The sequence below is a fragment of the Suncus etruscus genome, chromosome 16 (genome assembly GCF_024139225.1).
Source record: "Suncus etruscus isolate mSunEtr1 chromosome 16, mSunEtr1.pri.cur, whole genome shotgun sequence".
In the NCBI taxonomy this organism is placed as follows: domain Eukaryota; kingdom Metazoa; phylum Chordata; class Mammalia; order Eulipotyphla; family Soricidae; genus Suncus; species Suncus etruscus.
In genome coordinates, this window is record NC_064863.1 from 45,735,367 (window position 1) to 45,761,675 (window position 26,309).

Below are 26,309 nucleotides of genomic sequence, written 5' to 3' on the forward strand. Positions count from 1 at the left end.
AAAGTTGACTCCTTTCTGGTTGAATTTATCAATGCATTATAATAGGTACAGGGGTTCTTATTTTGTTTTGTTTTAGTTATATTGTTTTGGGGCCACATCCAGCAGTGTTTAGGGCTTACTTGTGGCTCTGTGCTCATCATTTTAGGTGGGACTTAGGGAACCATATGGTGTGCCAGAGATCAAATCTGAGTCAGCTGTATGCAAGGCCAAGAGCCCTACTCACTATACACTCTCTCTGGCACCAACTAGATAGGTTCTTAAACTGAATAAAGAACAACTGAATCAATAATGGAAAATGTCACCGATAATTAGTAATATCTGTAGTGATATATAAAGAATACTAAAAGGAGATTGGAATCCTTCTGCCTGAAGGTTTATTAAAACCTCTTAATTCAATCAGCTAAGGAAATAGTTATGATGACTACTTTATGGGACCCTAGACATAGTTCACTGAACAAATACCTATGGAAACAACCAATGAGGCTATTTTGGTGTATCCTATTCTGACCTGCCACCTGGTCTATATGTAATGTTTCCATTTTGCTTTAGTATTACTACTAAATGAATCAATATTCATCAACTTAAAAGAAAGAGTATCTGACTTATCATAACTACCAATTTATAAGCACATATAAAATACACATAAAATAGAGACACAAAATAGAATATTACTTGTTTAAAGTTTAATTCTATATTAACTAAAATTTAATACTAAAGGCTGAATCTTTAAACTGGATTTCTGTGGGAATTTTCTGCAATTTGGATTGTAAGGCACTGTTTGCCAGTTTTCTTGAGAATCTGGGGAAAGACAGATATTGCTCATCAAATTTTTAACCTGAATTCTCTACTTTGTGTCTAGCTTTCTCCATTTGTGTTCACAGAGACAATGAATGAAATGTGTTCAATCCCGATTATCTGTTTCAATCGTTTAAGTTTATAAAATATCCCCTATGCAGCACTAATTACCCATTAAAGGAACTTTCCTGATATTAGCAGTTCCGAAGGTTCCTGATAAGTCATAACTCACCAATCCTATGGGTTGCACATGACCAGGAGATAGTCAAAGTAACTCTGAAGGGGCAGAGGAAATACTTCAGAAGGTAGGGGACTTGCCTTGTACAAGACCTACCTGGTTCTATCCCTGGCATTATATAGCATCTCCTTCAGCACCACCAGGAGCTGTCCCTGAGCAGATATTTAAGAATAATCTTTAAGCATGGCCAAGTGTGACTTTAAAAACAAAACAAAATATAACTCTTCAGAACTCAGTTCACTTTTTTGAATTTACTCTTCCAAATATTATTTCCTGAATGATAGAGCAAAAAAAAAAAAAAAAAACCTAAAACAATGCAAAAACAAAATGTAGTTTTCACTGCTATGCATATAACACATCTAAATCTTGAGAGCTTTCAACAATTCAGGCATAAGGATATTCTGTAACCAGTAATTAGTAAATACTCCAGATGTAGGTTCTAAAGTACTTGCTAGGAATAAGAAGGTGAAAGTAAAATTTAAATCACAAATTTTCTTGATGTTCTTACATTTTAAACAAAAGAATTTTTTGAATGATGTCATTTACTAAATTTAATGTTGTTAAAAGGCATGAACTACATAAAGGCCCTATGTTGCTTCATAAAGAAAAGGGTATACTTTAATGGTTTCCTTTTTTTTTAATTTAATATCAATTACTGTTTAGTGAAATGCTTGTCTTAACAGCAGCCCTCATTAGAATACTTTTTTCTTAACCTGGAGCCTTCATCTCTGAGTCAGATGTCTGCTGGGACTGCTATGCTCTACTACTTCAGTTCCAGAACGTCAGGCCAACTTGGCTGCTAAATTTCTCTCTGGATTGTTCTTCCTAGATTCCTTTATTTGTCTCCATTCTAATCAAAATCCTAGTAAATTATTATTATTTTTAATTTTGTTTTATTTTACTGAAACTATTTTGATTTACAAAGTCCTTCATAGTTGTATTTCAGACTTAATCAGGGCCAATTCCACCAGCAGTGTCAGTCTTCCTTCAATGTTCCCAGAGTGTATATCAAACCACCCCTCTACCTTCCAGCTTGCCAGGATTAAAGGCCCATATTAAGTTTAGATTGTTAAAGTTGGGTCTTCTGATTCCATTGTTGCTATCTTTGGTTTGGATATTTATTTGTTCTTTTTTAACACCATCAATGCACATGAAAACACTTGGCCCCTGGCCCCATCCTTTCATATTTATGTTTCTTCTCCTTCATTCAATATCTTTCCTTCTCCTTGCTATACTCTGGGGCCAAGGGTGTTCAAGACAATTCCCATTTAAGACATTTTGTTTCTTTATGTAATTATTCTAAATACCACATTATAAGTGATATCATTCTGTATTTATTCTTCTTCTGGCCTACTTCATTTAACATAATATCTTCCAGTTCCATCCACTTTGCAACAAATTGAATGATTGCATCATTCCTTAAACTATGTAGTATTGTAGTGTATATATGTACCACATCTTCATGATTCACTCATCTGTTTTTGGACATCTAGGTTGATTCCAAGTCTTATCTATTTACTGAGTGCTGCAATGAAGAGTGGTGTGCATATACCCTTTTGGATGAATGTTTTTATGTCTTAAGGATAGATAATCAAAAGTGGGATTACTGAGTCATATGGTAACTCAATTTTGAGTTTATTGAGAACCTACAGACCATTTTCCATAGGAGGTGGACTAGGCAGCATTCCCACCAGCAGTGGATGAGAGTTCCTTTTTCACCATAGCCCCACCAACATAGTATTTTATTTAACTAAATGTCTGTTTACAACCTAGAAGTACTCTATAACCTTTCCCAAAACTTTAAGTTTAAAATTACTTTCACATAGTTTATACCAATTTTCACTTACATCTAGTCCTCACCTATAAGAAACTTATGCACAAAATGAAATTTTGCAAAAACCTTTGAGCAGAGTTTACTATATTACTTGAGAACTTATGGTATGACATGCAACATCCTGCCCAACCTAAGAGATAGGCATCATGTGGAAAGATGGGAATGAAAAGCTACTCTCTCAAGGCTTTCACTTTCCGGGTTTGGTGCCCATATGACATCTTGTTGATTAATATCTAAAATGAAGGGTCAAAAGAAACATTAACGGAGAAAGGAAATGAAGTTAGTTCCAAAGTCATGAGTTTGAGATTCTACTCCCCAACACCTTTCATTAATGAATAGAAAGTTGAGTAAACTTAGTCCAGGGGTCATGAATATAAACTTGCCCGTTAGTCTCTTCTTTCTCTGCAGCCACTGAGGAAAATGGCTGGTGGCACTCCAGCTACAGAGAAGGGAAAGGTAAGTGGAAAGAGGAGCCTCTGAAGGTAAAGAGAAGAAGTTGGAAAGGAACGAAAAAAAAAAGCATGTCAAGAGAAGCATCGAAGGAAGCCAAAAGCTTAGGGTAGATTCTCCAAAACACACCAAATGCTGCCAATTCGAACTGAAATGAAGACCACACAGAAATTATTTTAAAAAGCCAGTGTTGGGGAACTGAAGCAATAGTACAGCAGGTAGGGAATTTGCCCTGCACACCACTAACTGGGATTCAATCTTCAGAACTCTAGATAGTCTCCCAAACCTACCAGCAGAGATCCTGGAGAGCAGAACCAGAAATAAGCCTGAGCACTGTCAGGTGTGTCCCAAAAAACAAACAAACAAAGACAGTATTGGGCTGTAAAGATAGTACAATGGATAGGGTGCTTGCTTTGCATATCGGTCTATCTGGGTTTGCCACATTGGTCCCCTGAGTGCTACCAGAAGTAGCCCCAGAACACCCCCAACCCAACCACCCCACCCCCACCACAAGCTCACACAAATAAATAAAATAAAATGTCACAGTATTATCTTCAAGGCAGATCACTTGAGGAAAGAGAGGAGCTCAGAACAAAAGGTGTGGGAGACAGAGAAAAGGAAGCAGAGAACCAAACCTTACCTCTAATCTTTCTGCCCAAAGTGCTAAAGTATTTCCTTATGAAGTGTGACATTTCAACAGAATCCAAATTCCTGACATTGGAAACAGTTACCAGGGGCTGCTGATGAGAAAAAAAATAACCCTCTTTTTCCTAAAATAAAATTTTGTTTTGTGTGTGGGGGTAGGGGGGTGTTGAAGAGATCTTCATCCTTAGTAGAACCTAAATTTTCATAGTAAAACTTTGACTTTCTTCCTTTTATTTATGAATCAACACTGTAATAATGGAAGCAGACAAGACCAGGCTTAATCCACATAATCACATCTGTCAGGACACCCTGACCTAAGCTCAGCCATCGGCCCAGTTTGTCAATGCTGTCCCTGTAGACTAGACATGCCATCATGCTCTTCATCCTGGAGTCTCCCTGACACTGTGAAATAATATAAGATTTCCCAGTATGATAAGATTTGAAAGCCGATATAATTGTAGTCAAATCATCAAAACTTTGTTCATTTCTCATTGAGACAAATGTACTCCATAGGATTAAAAAGGAAAACAAAACAAAATAACCACTGACTGTAACTTGGATGATGATATTATCATCTCTTTCTTAAAGACATGTCTTTGATTGGACCAAGAAATACCTATGGAGCTGAGGAAATAGCTCAGGGTCTGTACTGGGACCAGATTTTTAAGATTGATCTGGAAGCTCTTGAGTAATTCTGGGCTGAGCTATTGGCTCTTGGCATCATAAATATTAGAGTACTTCCCTAACATCTGGCTCTGGTATCAATCCACCAACAGGATAGCCAAATCTCACCTGGAGTGGAATCATGTTTTCTGAGTACTGCTTAGGAGACCTTTACCACACCACCCTTCAAAATCAAAGAAATATGTTGGTACTGATAAGAACTGTAGACAACTAAATAGACAGAATTTAACTGGTCATGGAGACTGCTCAAATTTACTTGACAACTCTCACCTTTCTACTCATTATCACACTAAGAAACACACCCCAATGGCTTTTCTCCACCACATTCTATACATTCAGTGTATGTGCATATGCCTAGTGTATGCGACTCTATTACACATGTCTACCTTTTCCCCTCATAATCATTCATTTTTTTCTTGGAAAATGCCTTAATATTCATAGATTTTTAGGTTACTATATTTAGTATCCAACTACTCAGTATCCAACCAGAACAGACCACAGTTCCTTTTAATTTGCTTTATAGTCCTCGCTGGTCAGACTAGCTTCCTAGTGTGAATTATCTCCTTGCAAACTGTCTCTACTTTTTAATTCAGTTGTTCTAATAATTTTAAGATGATACAATGTCTAATTTGTGCAGGAAAATGAAGCACATTAAATAAATAGTGCTTTTACAACTGACAGTTGTAAAAAACAAAGCCAGATCCCTTCTTCACTCTATGTACTATAACAAATCACAATGAATTATGTGCTGCAAGAAGAAAAATCTAGAGTTTCAAGTTATTTTAGAACTGGGGAAGGCCTTCCATAAGATTAAAAAAAAAACCTAGATGCTATAGAAAAATAATAGGCATCTTTGACTATAAAAGCATTTCAAACCTTTGTGTAAAAAATATTACAAGAATAGAGTCACCTATGATGACAGTGATTTGCTAATCATTCATTCAAATCTGAAAAAGTAATCCATCCAAGGGGCAATATGGAATTTGATGTTCTGACACAGGACAGAGGAAATCTTCTCAAAAACTATGAATACATCTCAAGCTTCCCTGTAGTGCTAGGGGCTGGCCAGCTGTCTCAGCATCATACTCTCTGATTTTCATGGTTGCCTAGTCTAATAGGCATAGGATTTACTCAACAGCCATAAGAACTGTTAGTGGATTTATCACTCACAGTTCTCAGTCCAAATTATAAGAAACTTAGAAGCACTCCAAATACAGTGAGAACAAATATGGGCCTACATTATCCCTGGAATAATGATGTAAAGAGAGGAAGAGGAAAAGCAATTATGCCCATCAAATTTTTACCCCTTGAAACAACTGTGATAATATACCATTTTTAACTAGTAACATATTTATTAGTTTATAAAGTATATTAACATTTTATGTAAATATCCATGTCTGATTCTCCTTCCTCCATTTTAGTAGTTAAAAAATAGGAACAGTAATGCAACTTTGTGAAGGGTTTTCTTCCAGTTTGTCAATGGTTTTTAATAAAATGGCATCAGTTGCTAAAAGCATTATAACCTTGTTATGCTACATAATACTGATACAAAATGTGAAGTACAAAGTTCATTATATATAATGTAAGGTTTTAATATATTACATTTATTTCTACATAAACAGACTATAAATATACGTGCCATAGTATGTCTTATACTCATGATTCCCAGCATCTCACACTATGATACCAAATAAAAAATATATTTTCTGTTTTGAAAAAGGTAAGAACAAGGGCAGAAACCAGTAGAAAAACCTTTAAATGTTAAAAAGTCTAAAAAATACAATACATATTGTTATAATTTTGGCTATAAAATAATTTTGAAAGTCTAGCTAATAATCATTCAGAGAGTGAGAAAACCAAATTAGTTTTTATATGATGGTGGAAGTCAAATGACTAAAATATTGGCTGGCTGGGGAGACCAGGGAGGTAAGAGTAAGTGAGTAAGGAACAAAGAGTAAAATCCTTCCTGACACTCAGATACCACAGCTTGATACAGAACCTACTGCATTCTGATGCAGACAGGCGGTTATTCATCTACAAGAAACCAGAAGCTGGTTTACACAGTCAAAATATTCAACAAATTTGCCAGGTAGCCTCCATAAGAATGTCCTTTCTTTGTGGTAAGCTGAATAGAGGGTCGGTGTAGGAGACTAGGAGCCAGGGCTGCGTCATTTCCTTCCTGGGCCTTGGCCAAGAGACACGTAAGAGTCCGGAAGGAACTCTCATTAAGAATCGGAAACAGTGCAAAGAGCTCTCATTTAGTCCAACCAGGAAGAGCGCTCAACCTTCTAAAACCAGTAACTTTGTCTGCCGCCTTTACGTTTCTTAACAAAGCCCAGAACCACCTCTACTGGAGCCAACCCAATGCATTTGCAGATTTCCAGTAAGTGCTCAAAACAAGTCAACTTCTTTCTATCAATTCCAACCATACATGGAAGACTTGATTCAGAACCCTCATTCTATACAAAGCTTCTGGGAAGAATTCTGTCCTTTGACCATGCCCATCTTCACAGTATAAAAAACTTTTCATTGTTTGGTTTATCTTCTAGTTCTACGGAAGGGTCAGCTCCCCAGGCATGGCTACTCCTTGGAGGATTGAGTCATCTCTTGAATGTTTTTCATTGTAACCCCTGGGGAGCCCCACAGTAGGAACTTTATATACAATTTAAGATGGAATGCAAAGGAGAATAAGGTCAACACTGGGACAAGACAGAAACACATTCTTGGGTCACAAGCATCTTCTCAGGAAATCCCTAAGAGACTGGCTCCCTGCAGTCTATGAGGTCTATTTTTTTCTTTTCACTTTCTTTTTTCTTTTAAATGAAAATCAAATGTGGCTACTTCCTGGCAGTGGAAAGAACAACACTTGAAAATCCAAGCAGCACCTCTCATGTGATTTCCAGGACAGGTTCTTGGGTGCCTCCTTTTAAATAGGAGGAACACTCAATGTGCTTCCAGAATCAGGCTGGGGAACCTGGGCTGCACTGCCAACCTGCACTCCAATCTCCACTAGCTTCAACAGTTCCGCCTCTTCACTGGAGTACACAGTAGTGTCTGTGTCATCCGAGTGATACCCGGACTGGTACCCACTCGTGTGGTTTGAGCCTTCAGATGCCACCGATTCCTTGCTCTTGCTGGGCATCAGTCCACTGTGGAGGAAAAGGGAACTCAATGAGTGAACAGTGAACAGGCAAAGCCTCTGCATCCTAGCCTTAACCCCCTTCCTACCCTGGTGTGGGATCTAATCTCCCTGGAGACACCAGCCTCTATCTCTCCCACTTGTTAATCATCATATCAGCTTTACTCCAGCCATGTCTATTTTCAGGTACTCGCATGAATTCGTTGTTTCAGATAAGTCCTCTTATTCAGGTCCAAATCTTTCAAGCCTGAGATGAGATGAAAGGCAGTTCTCCTGATTCAGTCAAAGGCTCCAACCCCTGGAACATTTTTATGGCCTTGCAGATTGACAAGTTTGTATACAATGATAGGAGCCCAAGAGACTCTTTCATGGTATTCAAGGAAAGTGGAATGTTCTGAAAGCTCACTTGTGTTTCCCCGACACCAGCAATTAGAGGATTCCAAGGCCTGTTCATGGTGTTAATAAAAATCTTGAGCAACTTTAAATGTTAATAACTTCAAGTGTTAATAACAGGCCAGACATGTCAAAAACTGCTTTTTGTTCATCAAAACCACATTCTTGGAAAGGACTAAGGGACTGGATCACTCAGCAGCAACGAGAAAATGTTTTCAATGGCTTGGAATTATGACAGACAGAAATCATGTCAAAGTTGAAAAATACGGGTTGTGCTGAACTAAAACATCAGGATTTACAAGTTTTCAAGCCCACAAAGAGATATTTTTTCTCCCTCAATAGGCCTATTACCCAAATTACAAATGTTATAATCTTTACAAAGGATTTTATGAGCTCTGTGATCATAGACAGCTTAAAGTTTATTTCAAATAGCCAGAATTACAATTTTCTTTCAAGGCAACCTTAGCAAATAAAGTCAGTGTGTAAAGCAGTGGTACAGTAGCGGGGATCAATAATGAACATATGATTGGCCACAATGTCTTACATGATGCCCAAGGCAAACAGTAAACTTGTAATAAAGGGATGTTTAATTGTTTGGGGTGGGGGTTATTGCTCATTAACCCTTGGATGTCTCCATCTCATATAACAAATTACAAGTAGATAAAAAATCTTCTTGACTCTTACCTAGAGTGAACCTTTTAGCAAATAGCAAACTACTATATATGTAGTAACATAATTGTACATCTTAAAATCATCTTATACATAGAATTTCATTTATTTGTTAGGCAAAATTCAAAGCAATGAAATTCTGACAGAACCACATGAAGGGAATTATCATATTTTTCGTATCATATGACACACTTTTTCCCCCAAAAGTGTGTCTTATAGAGTGAATGCCGCTTGGAGCTGAAGATTGGAGTGCAGGGGAGGTGAGCATCTAAATATTATGTGCATTTTATAGAGCGAAAAATAGTGTATTCAAAACTGAAGATACTACTTAATGTAGCTTTATAATAACAAATTATGATATTTTATAATTTTAAAATAGTTTGTATCTTAATTATAGTAATAATTGAGCATTTTAAACAGAGAATGGCTTACTTATGCATCATACTTATTAAAGATGAGCAATTGTGTTTGATTTTTTTGGGAACTATACCTAGTAGAACTCAGGGGTGTTCAAAGGATCATGTGTTGTTAGGGATGGATGCTGTGCCTTCTATATATTATAAATACTGCATCCCATTCTTTGAGTCATCTCCCCAGCCAAGTGAAGCCTACTTTTTTTTAAATGTTCTTTTCTTTGCAGTGGCAGAGATTGAACTTGGGTTTTTATATGTGCATGGCAAGCACTCTACTGTTGACCCATATCTTAGACCCATGCAGCCATTTTTGTGAAAATTTAAAAGCATTGCAAACACTGCAAAACTTTTATCACTTCTTAGAAATTTCCTAGTTTATGATAAATGATATATTTAAAATGTATTATATAAAACTAAAATACCCAAGGATTATTAAGTAATATATATACTTTTTAAAAAAAAAAAAAAAGAGCAAAATGCTTTACTGTGTGCATTTTATTGTTTGGTTGTTAAAGAAAGAACAGTGATAATGGTCTAGGAGAAAGCCCAAAGGACTAGAGTACATGATTTGCATGCATAAAGCATGAATGTGTTCCCAAAACAACAAAAAGTCATCATCAAAAACAACCATATATTTTATGTTTTCAAAATTTTAGTTTATGGAAATTTCTTAAGTTTTTATAAAATCTGACCAAACTCACTGGATAATACAGGGGCTAACTAAGGCATTTGCATAAGGGGTTTGCATGTACTCAATCCAGTTCATCCTGGTCACCATTTATGGTCCCCTGAGCACCAGTAAGAATGAACTATAAGCAGAGAGACAGAAATAATTCCTAAGCACCCTTCACTCTAAGACAAACAACAAATTTCTAAAGGTTGGTTTATTTACTTGCCAGTTTATTGTTTATTATTCCATTCCATGCCACATTGAGGTCATGCAAATTTGTTCAACAAGGACACAATAAGTTACTCTCTGAACTACTTTGAAAGCCTAAGTTCATTCCAAAAATTTGTACTAAAATTTATCTTTTCAAAGACGTTGAACCTTACCTAAAAGATGGAGTTAATTTGGTTCTATCTTCCAAAGTCTTCAGCTCTTCTGATGCAAGAACCATTCCACTGTCTGTCTGGTTGTCCTTTTTAAGAGACAAGAAGACATACCATAAGTCAACTGATTTATTTTAGCCCTTCAGAAATCGCTCCTGGCTTGGGGAACCATATGAGATCTGGGAATCAAACCAGTGTCCATCCTGGGTCAGCTGCATGCAAAGCAAACACACTACCACTGTGCTACCACTTCAGTCCCCAGTAAGATGTTCTAATATTCTACACAGGCAGGTAAAGAAATCATTGCCAGAAATTGTGGCTACAGAAAAAAAAAAAGAACCAGCTGTTTCCAAGAAGTAAACTCAGAACTAGAGAGAAGAAAAGAATTCAGGAAGGAGATGCTAAAGAGATCCATTCATGTACCTGCTTTCCCACAGATGATAGTATTTACTTAAGTGGAATAAAACAGGAAGATAAACTATTTTGAATCTTAGACTAGGATTTAGTTTTTGGAACAAAGCAGGAAAATCTGATAAATTCCATCTCTATAATGACCCCACAGAATATACCCTCAAGGAAAATCTTATAATGAGGCTGCAGGACTCTAATGCTTAGGCTAATATTTATCAATATAATGTTTCATACTTTGTATTATTTCTAAGACTATTTTTAAAAGATGTACTTACATCTGGGATTACTTTGACTTCTGGTTCTTCCAATGGGATATCTTCAAATGTTTTTACACTCACAGGCCGGCTCTTTCGCTTACTGTTCTGCAGATACTGACTGCAAAAGAACAAATATTTATATTTAAGTGGTGGTATATTTGGCTGAAGTTGCTACAAGTGATACCTAAATTCATTATCTTTCAACCACAAGTTTAATATCAACCTTCAAAACATCCTTTGGAATAAAATAAAAATAAGACAAAAAATCATTCACTGCTAGCGAGGCTTAATTTTCTGTGAACTTCTATTTAAAAGTATAATATAATTGAGGGTACCCTCAATTAATATTATATTAATATTATTAATATTATTATATTAATAATATAATTGATGAGCCCCTACTCTTCTGAATCATATTTCTGAGGTTCAGGGTTGGACCAAAGAAAACTTCATAAAACTTAGTGATCCATTTACTCATTGATTTCCTGATTATGCGCAAATGCTCCATTGAGTTTTCTGCATATTGCCAAGGGTTTCCAATATCTCTGGCTAAGGGGGTTTTGTAGACCAATATTTTTTAGCCTGAGTCATAGAGAACCCTGTGGTTCCCAGGTATTCCAAGGGAGCCACAGGTGAAAATAATAAAAATGTGAGGCCATGGAACAAGACTAGGGGTCAACTGATAAGTGGGAGGGGGTTCACAGGGAGGAAATATGGTCACAGAAAAAGTCTGAGAAATACTGGAACTGAAGGTATAGCACAGAGGTAGGGCATTTGCCTTGCACGTGGCTGACCTGGGAAGGACCCCGATTCGATCCCTGGCATTTCATATGGTCACCGGAGCCAGCCAGAAGCAATTTCTGAGGGCAGAGCCAGGAGTAACCCCTGAGAGCTGCTGGGTATGGCCAAAAACGAGAGAGAGAGAGAGAGAGAGAGAGAGAGAGAGAGAGAGAGAGAGAGAGAGAGAGAGAGAGAGAGAGAGAGAGAGAGAGAGAGAGAGAGAGTGTTCAAAGATAACCAATGAAAGCTGAGCTGAGGCAACACCTGAAGAGCTCTCAGTCTCTCACTTGGGTTCAGTAAGTGAATACCAAACTCAGCACGATAAGATAATCTCTCATTTTTATCTGTAATAGAGGCCTGGCCTATAGAAGAAGTATGGGTCAGAAGTTACCATGCCCCACAAAACTGCAATCTTTCCGGTATATGAAATGACCTAAGGTAGAGAGAAAGAGTGAGGAATGGGCAAAAGGTGGAAAATCAAAGTTTTGCTACAAGCTGCCCAATATTCAGCTAGCTGACAGGGGTCCTCAAACTTTTTAAACAGGAGGCCAGTTTACTGTCACTCAGACCATTGGAGGTTGGACTATAGTAAAAACAAAAACTATGAACAAATTCCTATGCACACTGTATACATATTATTTTAAAGTGAAGGAACAAAATGGGAACAAATACAGTTTGTGGCCCGTGGGCCATAGTTTGAGGACTACTGAGCCAGCAGATGGAACATCCAGTCAGCATACTATTTTGGGCATCAATATACAAGGAGCATTTATTATCACTAGCAATTAGTCAATATGAGGAAAATGGTATGTGCCAGAAGCTTTCTCTGGAAGAGCTTGAAAAGAAATCTTTGATAAGCAGATTGGAGTGGGAAATGATGGAGCAACTGCAGATGGTTCCCAGTGCCCTCAAAGAAAGATGAGTTCAAGTAATGTGTGTTTTGTTGCAGAAACATGCAAACTTGGGGCCAAAACTGATCCACAAGGGAGATTAGACAAAAGCTAAGTCTAGACACCCCATGGTCTTTCCCCACTCAATCCTTCCCCCACATACCTCTCAGCCTCTTTTCTAAATAAACTGAGCAATATTTTTAAATAGTTGAAAGAGACAACAAATCATGAGGTTGGCTCCCACAGAGACATCCTTGTCTAGCTCTATAATGCAATGGAAATGAAACTTACAAGGAAAAAGCAAATGAACAAATGCCTCAACTTTTTTGACTTGGCCAGCAATAGCAAAAAGAGGGATAACAGTCCCCTGAGAGATACCCCAACCTCATCTCTTTCTCTCCAGGGAACAGCAGCACCACAAGAGAGCATCAAAATGAAGTGTGCCATGCACAGATGCCACCATTCAGTCTTTCTATTAGCCTAAATGATTAAAAGGTGGCCTTGGAGGCTTGGTTTTATTAAAGAAAACAAGGTAGAGGGGGCTGGGAGGGGAGGCAGACAAAAGATTCCAATTTCTATTGTACTTTCACATTATGGTCAGATAAAAGAGAAACTGGACTGGAAAGGCCAAATCAAAAAGCACAGGCAGAAAATAGGAGCCAGGCCTGTGTTGAGGGTGTGTTGTCACAATGGTGTGATATGAGGGTGGCATGTGGTGTGCATGCTTCTGGCAATAAATGTTTGCAGCCCTGTTTCAGCTTCAGGACTGCCTTTGGCACTTCCATTACACAAACATGACTTCGTCATCAGCTCTCAGCACCCTTCGCAAATGCCCAAGGGAGCCAACAGACTGCCAACTTCTGGGCCCTTGTCACAGAAAATCGAAAGAATATAGTTTAGGATCCAGTGGCTTGTTTTCTAATAAAAGAGAAGGCAATCACGTTGCCAGAGAATTAAAATCCCAGAAGACTAGATAAAAAGAAATATTTGTTTGTTTTAGGGGCTATACCAAGTGGGAGTCAGCTGTGAACAAGGCAAGTGCCTTTCTTAGTGTATGATCTTTCTCCCAACAATAACATTTTAAACACAGAGGTAGACATAGATTCTCCTCTAATGACGTTTTTCCTTTTCTTTGGTATGTGTAGAGAGAGTGGGGAGGACACACCCTGCAGTGCTCAGGAACTATTCATAGCCCTGTGCTCAGGAGTTATCCCATTTTGGTGCTTTTGGGGGAATGGAAGGGATGGAAACCAGTTCAGCTGAATGGGAGGCAAGCATCTTCCCTACTGTACTATATCTCTCCAGTCCAGCTGACCATTTCTGAGGACCCTTCCCTTTGAGGGGAAGGAAATGAGCACTGAAACTGAGGTCAGGGGAATTAAATTCATGGCAGGGACCTGTTTTCAGCAGCTCCCTTCCAAGTTACCATCACTGGAGACTGGCTGAGCGCCACACACTTAGACATGAGTTACAGCATGTCCTTCTCAAAATAATCCATTTTGAGTAATGCTGGTGATCTTGCCATATTTCACAGGTTAAGGAAACTGAAGGAGAAGTTATATGATCTGTCCCTGGCCACACAGCTGCTAAGAGGCACATTAGGGGGTCTGAGCCCTTCAACCTGCCTCCGAAGTCTGAATCTTTAGCCACAGTATTAGATACCCCCGAGGAATCACTCTTAGCCTCGAGTTCAACAGCTACATCAAACAGGATAATCAAGAACTATTCAGGATCATCAAGTTTCTACCTTGCCTAACTCTGATAATATGAAAGGAAAGTTCTTTAAAAAAAAATGCCTAAGCTCTTAATATAATGCAATTGGGGAAGAGCCTTTTTTATGCTGTTTTATAACCACCCTGAGCTTTCCTGTCTCATCACTGATTCGCTGAGAGCCAGCAGTGCACTTACTCCTGGCTGCCTCCCCACCTGCCTTCTGGTCACTTGGTCAAAATCAAGAGCTCCATGTCCAGAGGTAGTAGGGAAAACCCAAGCAGGCCAGGAAAGAAACAAAGCAAAGGGAAGTTGTCTCAGGATTTGTCAAAGGCGATGTTATGATCCTATTGTAGAAACCCTCTTAAATGCTTTCCTTCAGCACAGGTGCCTGGAGAGCAAAGCAAGCTGCCTTGAGTGCTGTTTGACAAAGCAGGAAGAGACTGCAATGCACGTGTTTTCAAGAAGCCCAGAAGTCCCGCTAGGCAAATAAAATGCTGAAACTCAGACATGGGAGGGACTTCTGAAGATAGGCCATGTTGTCTAATTCAGCACGCGTCTCTGGGGCATATTGCCTCAAGTTTGCCAGACTCCCAGTGCTATTTCATAGATGCAGAGAACACTTTCTGAATCTAGCCTCAGCCATTTCTTTTATATTAATGAAAGAGTATGTGGGGGTAATTTAAATACAGATGTCTTTGGAAAACTGGTCTCTTTTTCTAGAGATTAACCAACACTGGCATTCCAGTTATTTGCAGCTGCAGGGCTTAGAATTCTAAAAGGAAAAGAGATGGCAGAAATATGGACAACAGATGGGAACCAACTCACCTCCCCAGTTCCTTTTTAAGAAGCACTTGCATTTGTAGCCGACTCAACTAGGTTCTCTATGAGGAAGGGCTCCCGGTAAATGTGGACATGAGTTTCAGTCGCTTTATACAATGACTTCCTTTCCCACTCCCCCAAGATGACCTTGAAGCACCCCCATGTTCCATGCTCCTCACTCCCAGGATGTTAGCCCTAGACAGTACCTGATTCCTGCTGTGTTGTCATAATGGAATTTGGGGTCGCACACTTCCTCTTCCTCCATACAGGAAACAGGTGAGGTAGGCAGAGAGAGTCCAGAATCCTCCTCCATGCTCAAAGTCTCTGATATGGGAAGAACAATATAGTCTTTGCCATCCTGAAACAATAAACATAATATATGACTGTTATGGCTTCAGTCTTTCAAAAAATTTTTTTGTAACAGAGGGGGCTTCTTGGTTATGGGAGATGCTATTAGGATTGCCAGAGAAAATTTTAAGACATTAAATGTAGCTTGTCAAAATCATAAGGCGTCCAGAAAGGACTGTGTAGATGAAAGAATACTAATAGAGTTTATAAGACCAAGATGGGGAGAGAGAGAGAGAGAGAGAGAGAGAGAGAGAGAGAGAGAGTGACAGAGAGAGACAGAGACAGAGAGAGAGAGTACAAACGTTTAAAGAGCTTACTAGCATGTGGCTGCAGCTACAATAATGGTTTGAATCTGGTTATTGCATATGGTCCCCTGAGCAGAGGTTTGATCAAGCACAAAGCCAGGAGTGGCCCTTGAGCACTTATCTGATTGCCTCCCACACACCCCACTATCCCCCTTGCAAAAAAGAAAATAAGATGAATAAGGGCAGCGGCTGGGATTTCAGAGATCTGTACTGCAAACAATAAACACAGAGCAGGATGTGCTCCTAGATGCAGCAAAAGACACACAAAGCTGAGAAATCATTTCTTCACAAAGCCTATCTGAGCTGCTGAGCCAGGTCTTTTAAATGGCACTTCATCCAATTTTAGCTGCTACAATTCCAGCAGTGGAAAAACTGATGACAGTCTACAGGAATAAGCAATAAATGTGTAGGAAAATGGGTCTTCCAAGAAAAGGTTGCACAATTTGAACATTATATCATCATAACAAAGAAAAATCAAGAGCAACAAGACACCTTAAGTGTTTGAGATAAAACAGATTCAACCTTGTCCTCAAACTATTCGAAGACAGGCAGGAGGAGGAAAATGACTTTGATTCACTGTGGTAAGAGACATTAATTGAGACTAAATAACTTAGTAATGGAACAGAGAGATAGTATTGTAGGTAGGATGCTTTGCAAGTTGTCCACCCAGGTTTAATCACTGACGCCCATCTGATTCCCTGAGAGTCCCAGAAATTCTCCCTGAGTGCAAAGAGAGGAGCAGAGTAGAGTGTGGTCCAATCAACAAATAGTTGTATTTATTTATTATGTAACTGGGTAATGATGAAGGCTACAATTCTGAAATCCTCCAGTGGAAGTTAGAGAGTAAAACATACTAACAAGAAAAAGGTTATCTGTTTTGCCTGTTGGTTATCTGTTTTGCTTGTTTTTGTCTGTAAAATACATTTTAAAGTCTACCTATTTGTGATATAATAAAAATCAATTAGGTTCTTATATGTATACATACACATTGAAAGAGCATCAAAATCTTAAAAAAAAAAGAGATAGTTACAAGAGTTGAGAGCTTCCTGTTTATTAACTAGTGTCCCATGTTTGTTAAATGGTAGTTACAGCCTTTAGGAAAAGTGATACTGCTTAGATCTAAAAGAATACAGTTCCTGGTTCTCTGGCTGAGAGGATAGTAGCTAAGATAGCTGAGAGATGGTAGCTAAGAGGAGTATTGGGCACTTCAGTATTCTTTGCAAAAAAATTTGGATGCTCACAAACCTGCTGAGCATTAGCTTGTAAAAGATTTCCCAGATGTTCCACCAACTCTGAAAATGTTGGTCTCTGATTAGGCTCCCCATGCCAGCAGTCAAGCATAGTCTGGTACCTAGAGAAGCAAAAACTGGACATTAATGGTCTCTCCTGATTTGATGCTGAAAATAAGCATGAGAGTGAGCAAACACTTATAAGGATGATACATTTATTAGCCAAGATTGTAAGGGGGATACTTAGGTTAATAAAGCAGAGCACCCTATACTGGAAGGATCAAGGATGCAGTGAAAACACTGTGTGTAAATCAGTGTCAAATAAAAATGAACTGATTGGGTCTGGAAGAAAGTACAATGGTTAGGATTCATGCCTAGAATGTAGTCAACCAGGGTTTGATTCTTGGAAGCACATGGTCTCCTGAGCATCAATGAATTTGGCTTGGAAGACCTTGGACACTGCTGGGGGTGGGCCAGGTAATCCCTGGCGTCAAAGGGCCCAGGCAGCACTGCAAGCTAATCAAAGCTCACTAGAGAAAAATCACTGGTGGGGTTCAAGAACCTCTATAGCAGAACTTGGGTGCTCCCCTCCTCCAAAAAAAATAGTAAATTGGTTGAAACAGAGGGAGAACTGTAATAGATAACACACACTTGATAATCTATGAGGTTATCAGGCAGGGCTTCAAGGGAGACAAACATAAACTAGGTGCAAAGGATGTATCTATATCAAACACTCATTTAGACAGGGAGAACTTCTGTGAACAAAGAAAGAAGAAACGGAACTTTAATCTTACATTTCTGGTGTAGTGTAATCAGGGGCCCTCATTCTAGTTCCTTCTTTCAATCTCCTACAAAAATCTTCATCAATCTTGACTCCAGGATAAGGAGAAGCTCCTAAAATAAAGCAGCAATGGGACATGATTTGATGTGATTATCTATTCTAGAAAGTCGTCTAGACCTTGACTCCTAAGCATCTTAACAACCTTTTTTCCTTCCTTCCTTCCTTCCTTCCTTCCTTCCTTCCTTCCTTCCTTCCTTCCTTCCTTCCTTCCTTCCTTCCTTCCTTCCTTTCGTTCTTTTCTTCCTTTCTCACTCTTTCTTTCTTCCAATTTTTACAATCCAGAACTTCCAATTTAGTTTTCCCCAAATAAATGCAAAATATAAATCGCAGTTAAATCATTGACTATTATTTTTTTTGGAGTCTGGATGGAGGGGACAAAAGAAGTTACATACCTAAGGAAAATATTTCCCAGAGCAAGACACCAAAAGACCACACATCACTCTGTATTGTGTACACTCTGTCAAAAATGGTTTCTGGAGCCATCCATTTCAGAGGCAAACGAGCCTAAAATGATATAAAGCAAGAACTCATAATCCAACTTATCAACTGTTAGAAAAAAGAACTTCATTTTCTCCGAAACACAGTCAGAAGCACCCTAAGAAGCTTAAATTCTGCTACTTTATTGGTTGTTGAGTTCATCTTTGAAACTTACATCTCCTTTTCTGACATAATCTGGATCTTTATAAATATCCCGGGCCAAGCCAAAGTCACAGATTTTAACCACATTCTTCTCTGACAAGAGGATATTTCGTGCTGCCAGGTCCCTGTGGATACACTGCAAAAAGAATCAAGGGAGCATTAGGTCTCAACACAGCTGATCACTTCTACATCTGTTATGACCTCATACTTAAAAAAAAAAATTCTATCAGAAAACCAAACTGATTAACAAGGAGTTGGTTAATATCTTTTATCAACATTTCAGGGAAAAATGTCTGTGAATTGCCTTGAGACACACAGCTGTTTATTCCATAAACAACATCCGATTTTAGAGTTAAATAATCAAGTTGTGGTATGATAATGTAGTCATAAATAAACTTCTCTTTAGACACAATTACGAATGTGTTTCTGGTCACATCAACACATTCCTTTTACCTAGCACCATACCTAGCTAAGTTGCCTTTTTTTTTTTTTCTTTCCGGTCACACCCAACAACACTCAGAGGTTACTCTGCACTCAGAAATCGCTCTGGCAGGCACAGGGGACCATATGAGATACTGGGATTTGAACCACCATCCATCCTGGATCAGCTGTGTGCAAGGCAACACCCTACCGCTATACTATCTCTCCAGCCATAGGATGCTTTTTTAATGATGCCTCAGAATGTTTTTTTATTTTGAATGAATACTTGGAAATCAGAAACTAGGGCTCTCATTGGTGTTCTCATTGGATCTCTGTTCACAGATCACAGGATGAAGGATAATAAACTCCTCCCCAAGAAATCCATTCTGTGGCCTACATGTCGGATAATCATCAAGGTCTATTAAAACAATAATCAGGGGCCAGAGAGATAGCACAGAGGTGTTTGCCTTGCAAGCAACCAATCCAGGACCTAAGGTGCTTGGTTCGAATCCCAGCGTCCCATATGGTCCCCCGTGCCTGCCAGGAGCTATTTCTGAGCAGATAGCCAGGAGTAACTCCTGAGCACCGCCAGGTGTGGCCCAAAAACCAAACCAAACCAAAACAAAACAAAACAATAATCATTCTCTTACTGGTCATGTTGACTCTCTGGTATAGTTAAAACATCTGAATTCAAGCCCAGAGCAATAATAGAGTGAATAAGGTGTTTCCTTGTTCACAGTCAACCTGGGTTCAGTTCCCAAACACTGTATGGTCTCCAAGCTAGCCAGGATTGATCCTTAAGTACAGAGTCAGGAGTAAACACTGAGCACTGCTGTGTATGGTTGTAAAACAAATAAATAAAAATATAAATTCTCCTTGGCTTTTTGTTATGCTTTTCTACTCTTTCATTTCTCACCCCTCTATCTATATTTTTTAAATTCATAAGAACTTCCTACTATCAAGAAACTTGAGGCCCACCTGATAGATTAGGGCAAAGTAAAAAACACTTGGAAATAAATACAGAGTGAAAATAGTTAAGTCACTATTGAGGTAAGAGTGAGTCTCTCAGTCCTGAGTCCCTGCACCTCCCATTTTGTGGTATTTTCTTTTCCATTTTATGGCACTTTCTTTTTCTATCATGAGGCATACTTGAAAACATATGGATAGCATTAAAGACCAAGGTGAGATTCTTGAAACAACAGGTCGTCTATCCTACTTTGTCTCCAACCAAAAAGCTTCTCTTTACAGTCCAACAACCAGAAAAGTCCTGTTGATGCAGAGCTTTCCTTCACCATCCTACTTCCCTGCATAATAACCAACAAAAACCTAAAATAAATAGTAAGTTCTGTCTTAACGAATAACAAAAACAAAATAAATCATTATTTCTAAGAATACCAAAGAGTGCTTCTCTCTATTCTAAGTAAATCTGTAAAATATTCTAGTTCTTTCTCTTCCACTGACGAATAAAAGCCAAGAACTTCCCTATAGAAACATCTGTGCTTCTGAGGCTCTGGGAAAGGCTTGAAATGACAAAAAATTGGTTAAGAATTGTGTTCTAGGGGCCAGGAAGGTGGCGCTACAGGTAAGGTGTCTGCCTTGCAAGCGCTAGCATAGGACGAACCGCGGTTCGATCCCCTGGCGTCCAATATGGTCCCCCCAAGCCAGGAGCGATTTCTGAGCGCATAGCCAGGAATAACCCCTGAGCATCAAACGGGTGTGGCCCAAAAACCAAAAAAAAAAAAAAAAAAAAAAAAAAGAATTGTGTTCTAATTCAAAAAAACAAAATTAAAAATTGCTTCTTCCAGTAGGCTGCAACACAGGCAGTATATCAACTGCTCATTTCCCCTGGAACTTGAGTTTGAATTTTTCTTGCTTCTTGCAAAACCAACTATGTTTTTCTTTCCAAAGAGGTGATGCTGTTGTGTTTTGCACCTTGGGAATATTTGTAACTTGTCACGTCCCACTTCAGCCTTTGTTTAGCTCACTTTTCTAATTTTAGCCTTTTAATCGCTCTCATCTGAGGCCTATCCTTCCTGGTTTCTAATTATACTTCCAACAAATACTTTTTGATGGATGGGGATGAATGTAAAATAAATTAAAAATAGACTCTCACACCAAGGTATCTGCACACTTCAGTGCCTTACCTCTTCTAGGGTCATTTCTCAAATGTCAGAACTTTCCTGGTCCACTTTGTTTGAAATGGAGGTACACAAACACAGACGTATATGCATGCACAAACATACTACCACTGTATATTCTATAAGCCTTTCCTGCTTATTGTTCCCACATCATTTACTCCCATCTGATTTATCCATGTATTTATATTGTTGCCCTTCTTTTCTGTTTGTCCCATCCGCAAGCATGTAAACTTCATAAAGCTGAAGAGGTCTGCCTGTTTAGTTAAGTGTCTCCTCAGTGTCTAGGAAAATGCCCACCACTATCAGAAACTTCGTAAGTATTTAATACATTGAATAACTTCTTAAAATTCTTACATATACTTCATTAGAAGAAATAGGATTTCCCAATACAGCTTTTTGATAAGTTGTGAATAAATTATAGTCCTAAACAAATACCAATTGCTGGTACAATTCATGTGATCTCTTCTAAATCTGTGATCTCTTCATCTCTCTGCTTCCTACTAAATCATCTTACCTTCCTTGATGCCAAAAATTCCATGCCCTTAGCCACTTGGAAGCTGTAACAGATGAGATGTTCCAGGGTCAGGAAGTTCTTGTACAGATCTTCAGAAACTGTCAGAAGATATAGGAGGCCCAGACATCAGAATTTCCATCCACCAGTGTTATTTGTTTCTAAGTTCATTAATGATTAATTTTAATACTTGAGAGTTACATTTAAAGGAATAGAAACTGGGGCCGGAGCAGTGGCACAAGTGATAGGGCATTTGCCTTGCACGTGCTAACCTATGTTGGACTGCAGTTGGATCCCCTGGCATCCCATATGGTCCCCCAAATCAGGAGTGATTTCTGAGTGCATAGCCAGGAGTAATTCCTGAGTGTCACCGGGTATGGCCCAAAAAAACAAAAAAACAAAAAAAAAAAAAAAGTATTACTAGTTTTCACCCTACAGCAAAGATGTTAGATTTTTTATTTTTGCCAAGTAGAACCAGCCAACCCAGAGGCAAAAACTAGCACAGATAATGGGAAGTGAAAAAAGATATTTCCAACAAATTTCTATTTTAAATATTTGAGTTTTTGTTTGTCTTTTTCCCCTTCAAATGTACCCAGAGGGATAAACAATAGTTTCATGTCAAGAACTCTAAAAATAAAACAATATTCAAGGTCACTGGATCTTTTCTCTCCAGGCTTTGTCCTGGGACAGAGGCCAAAGATCAAACTATCATCTATAATGGATAACTAAAATTACAAGAAATACATTTTCTTTCACTTTCTGGCTGAGAAAGTGTGGTAAACACATTTAATCTGTTCTATTAGGATGATACTTTTTCCTCCAGTGATATGAATGCAAGAAGATAGGGACAAAAGAGAAAGATAGATTTGCGTAATTTGGTGGTACTGTATTAAGGCATTAATGGGTGTTTCAACATGATCTCTCTTTTTTTTTTGGTTCTTGGGTCACACCGGTGGCACTCAGGGATTACTCCTGGCTCTGCACTCAGAAATCGTTTCTGGCAGGCACGAAGAACCATAGGGGATACCGGGATTCAAACCACCATTGTCCAGAATCAGCTCCGTGCGAGGCTAAAGCCCTATCGCTGTGTTATCTCTCCGGCTCTCAACATAATCTCTTAATTTTGGTCAGACAAGACATGGCTCCTTTCCTGGATAAACACACTCAGAAGTGAAAATTCAGTGTGACAATAACCTTGTCAAATATTAAAGACTATGAGACTTTTTCCTCAATACTTAAAGGATCCTCACTAACTAAATAGTTAGTGAAGCCCCAGCATTTTGCAAGTGAAGAAATGGGACATTCCAGGTCAGCCTTCTTTCTATAGCAGTTTATTCCCTAAGTTTTTAGAATTTCCTGTTCACTGGCCACCATTTTATGAGCAACAAGGAAAAGGCAATAAGAGTGAGCCCGGTTACTCGAGGTCTAGACAACCTCATCACACTCTTCTAAACAAGATTCCAATCTCACACTGCTGATTTGACTTCTCAGGGAAAGAAGTTCTTTCTGAGGCATGTCAAAGGAAACAAAAGCAGGTTCCTTTCTCTATTTCCTAATGAAATTTTTCTAAGCTCACATCTCTGGAGGAGTCAGATGTCCTGAAACTCTCCCTCTCACTCCATGAAGCAGACTTTTCTCCTTTGGAAGAATCAGAAATAAATGTATCTTGGAGCTGACTCTTGACTAAGAGTACAGATTTACTTGTAAAAAGTTCTAAAATATCACCGGAAGCATAACTAGATAAATAAATAATTGATTTATTAGCACTCTCTGAAGAAGTAAGGCTAAAAAAAGAAAGACTTACTTGATAAGTAATTTAAGAGACTAGACATAAAAAATGATTCCTGAGCTGCCTTGGAGAAGTTTGGGAATAATTAACTCAAAAGACTTCTATTGTGGCTAAATAATGGAGAGGCTAATAGGGAGGCGAACTATACTACAAAGCACTGGAGCATAGTACTGAGTCTTTTCTGTTAACAAAAATTAACTAATATTCTAAGAGGATTGATTGACTTGTGACCAATAGCTGAACCATCAATAGGTGGGTATCAAATTTTCTCAAATATACATAATTTTCCTCACAACATAGGCTACAACCTAATTATTGTACACTGACCTGCATGGTAGCTGAGTATTGTTCAATAATATATAGCTCTGAACTATTTTCCTTCCTTCCTTCCTTCCTTCCTTCCTTCCTTCCTTCCTTCCTTCCTTCCTTCCTTCCTTCCTTCCTTCCTTCCTTTTTTTGGTTTGTTTCTGTGTCATTTTTGGTGGCTCTCAGGGTTTACTCCTGGCTCTGCACTCAGAAATTACTCCTGGCAGGCTTGGGAAACAATATGGGATGCTGAGGATCAAACCCAGGTAGGCTGCGTACAAGGCACATGCCCTACCCACTGTGCTATCTCTCTGACCCTGAACTTCTTTCGTAACAAAATTCCTCATAATCTCATCACCTTGTCTGTTTCTGCAACAGAAAGCAAAGGGGCATACCTTCTTCTTCCTCCACATCACTGAGGGATTTCTCTTCAACAAATCCTGAGCTGGCTGAGCTCTGACTACTCGTGATACTGTCCAAGCGACGTTTCGGGTCCATAGTGATTTCCCCAACATATTCTTTCCCTTGACGGAATCGTGCCCCTTTGCTCTACAAAGAAGAAGCGTATGAAAAAAATCCTTAAATACAACAGATTTCTAAAATATCACAAACTATGGAAACACATGTGGCCATACAAAACAAAAACGAAAAAAAAATATAGCAATGTCAAAATCATAAAGTCTAAGAGCAGAAAATTTTGACAGGTGTTCTATATATTGAATTTTCTTTCACAAAAAACTCTTTTATTTTGGGGGGGAGCCACACCCGGTGGTGCTCAAGGGTTATTCCTAGCTCTGCACTCAGAAATCACTCCTGGCAGGCTCAGGGGAACATATGGGATGCCAGGAATCAAACCTGGGTCCGCCCTGGGTCAGCTGTGTGCAAGGCAATTGCCCTACTGCTGTGAAAGATTTTGGGTCACTCCCAGCAGTACTCAGGGCTTATTCCTAATTTGGTGCTCAGGAATCACTTCTGGAGGTGATTTTGGTTCCGTTCTGGGGACAGAACTGAGTTGGCTGCATACAAGTAAACTACCTTAATTCTTGCAAATATCTCTCCAGACCCCCATAGCTCCTTTCTTAAAGAGCTAAGTATCTGTTTCAACTTTCACCTTAAACACACTTTCAACATGAGTGTCCTGGTTACAGAGACTATTTCTCTTTCAATGGGGTTATATACGGCTTTAGAAAGAAATAATAATCCAGCACTATCTTCCCTTTCTTAACTGTCCTTTCCTGAATCATGTCAACTTTCTGCCCTTTTTTGGCAACATCTACCATACACCAGTGGTCATAAAAATAAAAATAAAAAAAAAGCCAAAAGTCAAAAGATATTGTACAAAAATTCCTCACAAGTTCTTCACAGAATTTTCATTAAAAACAAGTTATACCACATTAAGTTTTCCTCCATTTACAGTGTGTTCAGACAAACCTTGTACGGGATGAATTCGTTTCTCTTGCTTCTTAAGTAGGTAGACAGGTTTCCAAACTTGCAGAATTCCACAATCACCATGAGCGGCCCTGTGGACCACATGGCAGGTTAAAGAAGGAAAACAGTATTTCCACTCCTGTAATCTATTTCCTATATGAACAAATCTATGAGTCTAAGAAAACATCATATAAAAGGTACAACCTATTACTGGGGACAGCATCTCAGAAATGTGCTCATCCCTATCCTCTAAGTTAACCTCCCTGTTGCCAAAGGATACAAATCCACATTTCAGAAGAAAATCCACACTCTTGTTTTTCAACATTGTCATTTAAGATTACCTCAGTTTAGGAGGAAATATTCCTAAGAGCCTTTATTTGGGCATGAAAGTTGGGTTTCCATTCTGAACTTCTATTTTGCACAAGTAACAAACTATTATCATGAAATTCTAAGAGAAATTCCTGGAGAATTTATAATGCCCATTTAACTTCCATAAATTATATTTAAATCCAGGAATGAAATGTACTTAGATCCAGCAATATATCACAGCATCCTGGCTTATTAAAATCATGGTAACTGTGTAGATTTCTTTCTAATATCTGCAGGGAGCCATGTGCCAAAATCAGGTAACAGAAACTTGCCTAAAGTTCACTGTTACTCACCTCCTGGTTTGGTACAGGCACCAAGAAGATTAACCACATTGAGATGATGACCAATATGGATGAGGATCTTGAGTTCAGACATGAGGGCTCGGTGCTCACTATGTGTTGCTCCTTCTACAAATACAGGGCAGAGAAGGGAATCACAAATGCAGGGCTTACATTAGGAGTACTGCCCACATCTGTAATATTGCCTCCAAGGAGAAGAACACTGTATCCCAAGCTACACTGTGCATGTTATATGCACAACTAGCCATGTTACACAAGGTGCATTTCTATCGAAGTCAAGTATAAATTGTATTTTGTAATTCTAAATCAAAACTCACTGTAAGTACACCCAGATTGGCTGCTATTTAATGGAGTCCATTGTGAAGTCTTTTTCTAAGTGAAAACTACATCTGCAGATGGAAGTAAGCCCAGATTTTCTTCTTTGACAAAACTGAATTTTCATAGATCAGATTTACTATGATTCTTAAGGTCTAATTACTTCAATGCTTTGTCGTAAAGAAGTAAAAC

At 38.6% G+C, this 26,309-nt stretch overlaps 1 protein-coding gene across 1 annotated transcript in view; it reads right to left on the reverse strand.

The window, feature by feature from the left end:
* Positions 1-6,666: 6,666 nt before the first annotated feature.
* KDR (kinase insert domain receptor) overlaps positions 6,667-26,309 on the reverse strand; it is a 48,538-nt gene continuing 28,895 nt past the window's right edge. Inside the window, exons 19-30 of the mRNA XM_049789958.1 lie at positions 25,797-25,910; positions 25,138-25,226; positions 24,102-24,255; positions 21,615-21,712; positions 18,556-18,678; positions 18,296-18,407; positions 17,857-17,956; positions 17,079-17,184; positions 15,387-15,538; positions 10,997-11,096; positions 10,314-10,399; positions 6,667-7,795 (exon numbers count right to left, since the gene is read on the reverse strand). Coding sequence (XP_049645915.1) covers positions 7,573-7,795; positions 10,314-10,399; positions 10,997-11,096; positions 15,387-15,538; positions 17,079-17,184; positions 17,857-17,956; positions 18,296-18,407; positions 18,556-18,678; positions 21,615-21,712; positions 24,102-24,255; positions 25,138-25,226; positions 25,797-25,910 — 1,457 coding nt within the window. The 3' untranslated portion in view covers positions 6,667-7,572. The remainder of the gene's footprint in view (positions 7,796-10,313; positions 10,400-10,996; positions 11,097-15,386; positions 15,539-17,078; positions 17,185-17,856; positions 17,957-18,295; positions 18,408-18,555; positions 18,679-21,614; positions 21,713-24,101; positions 24,256-25,137; positions 25,227-25,796; positions 25,911-26,309) is intronic.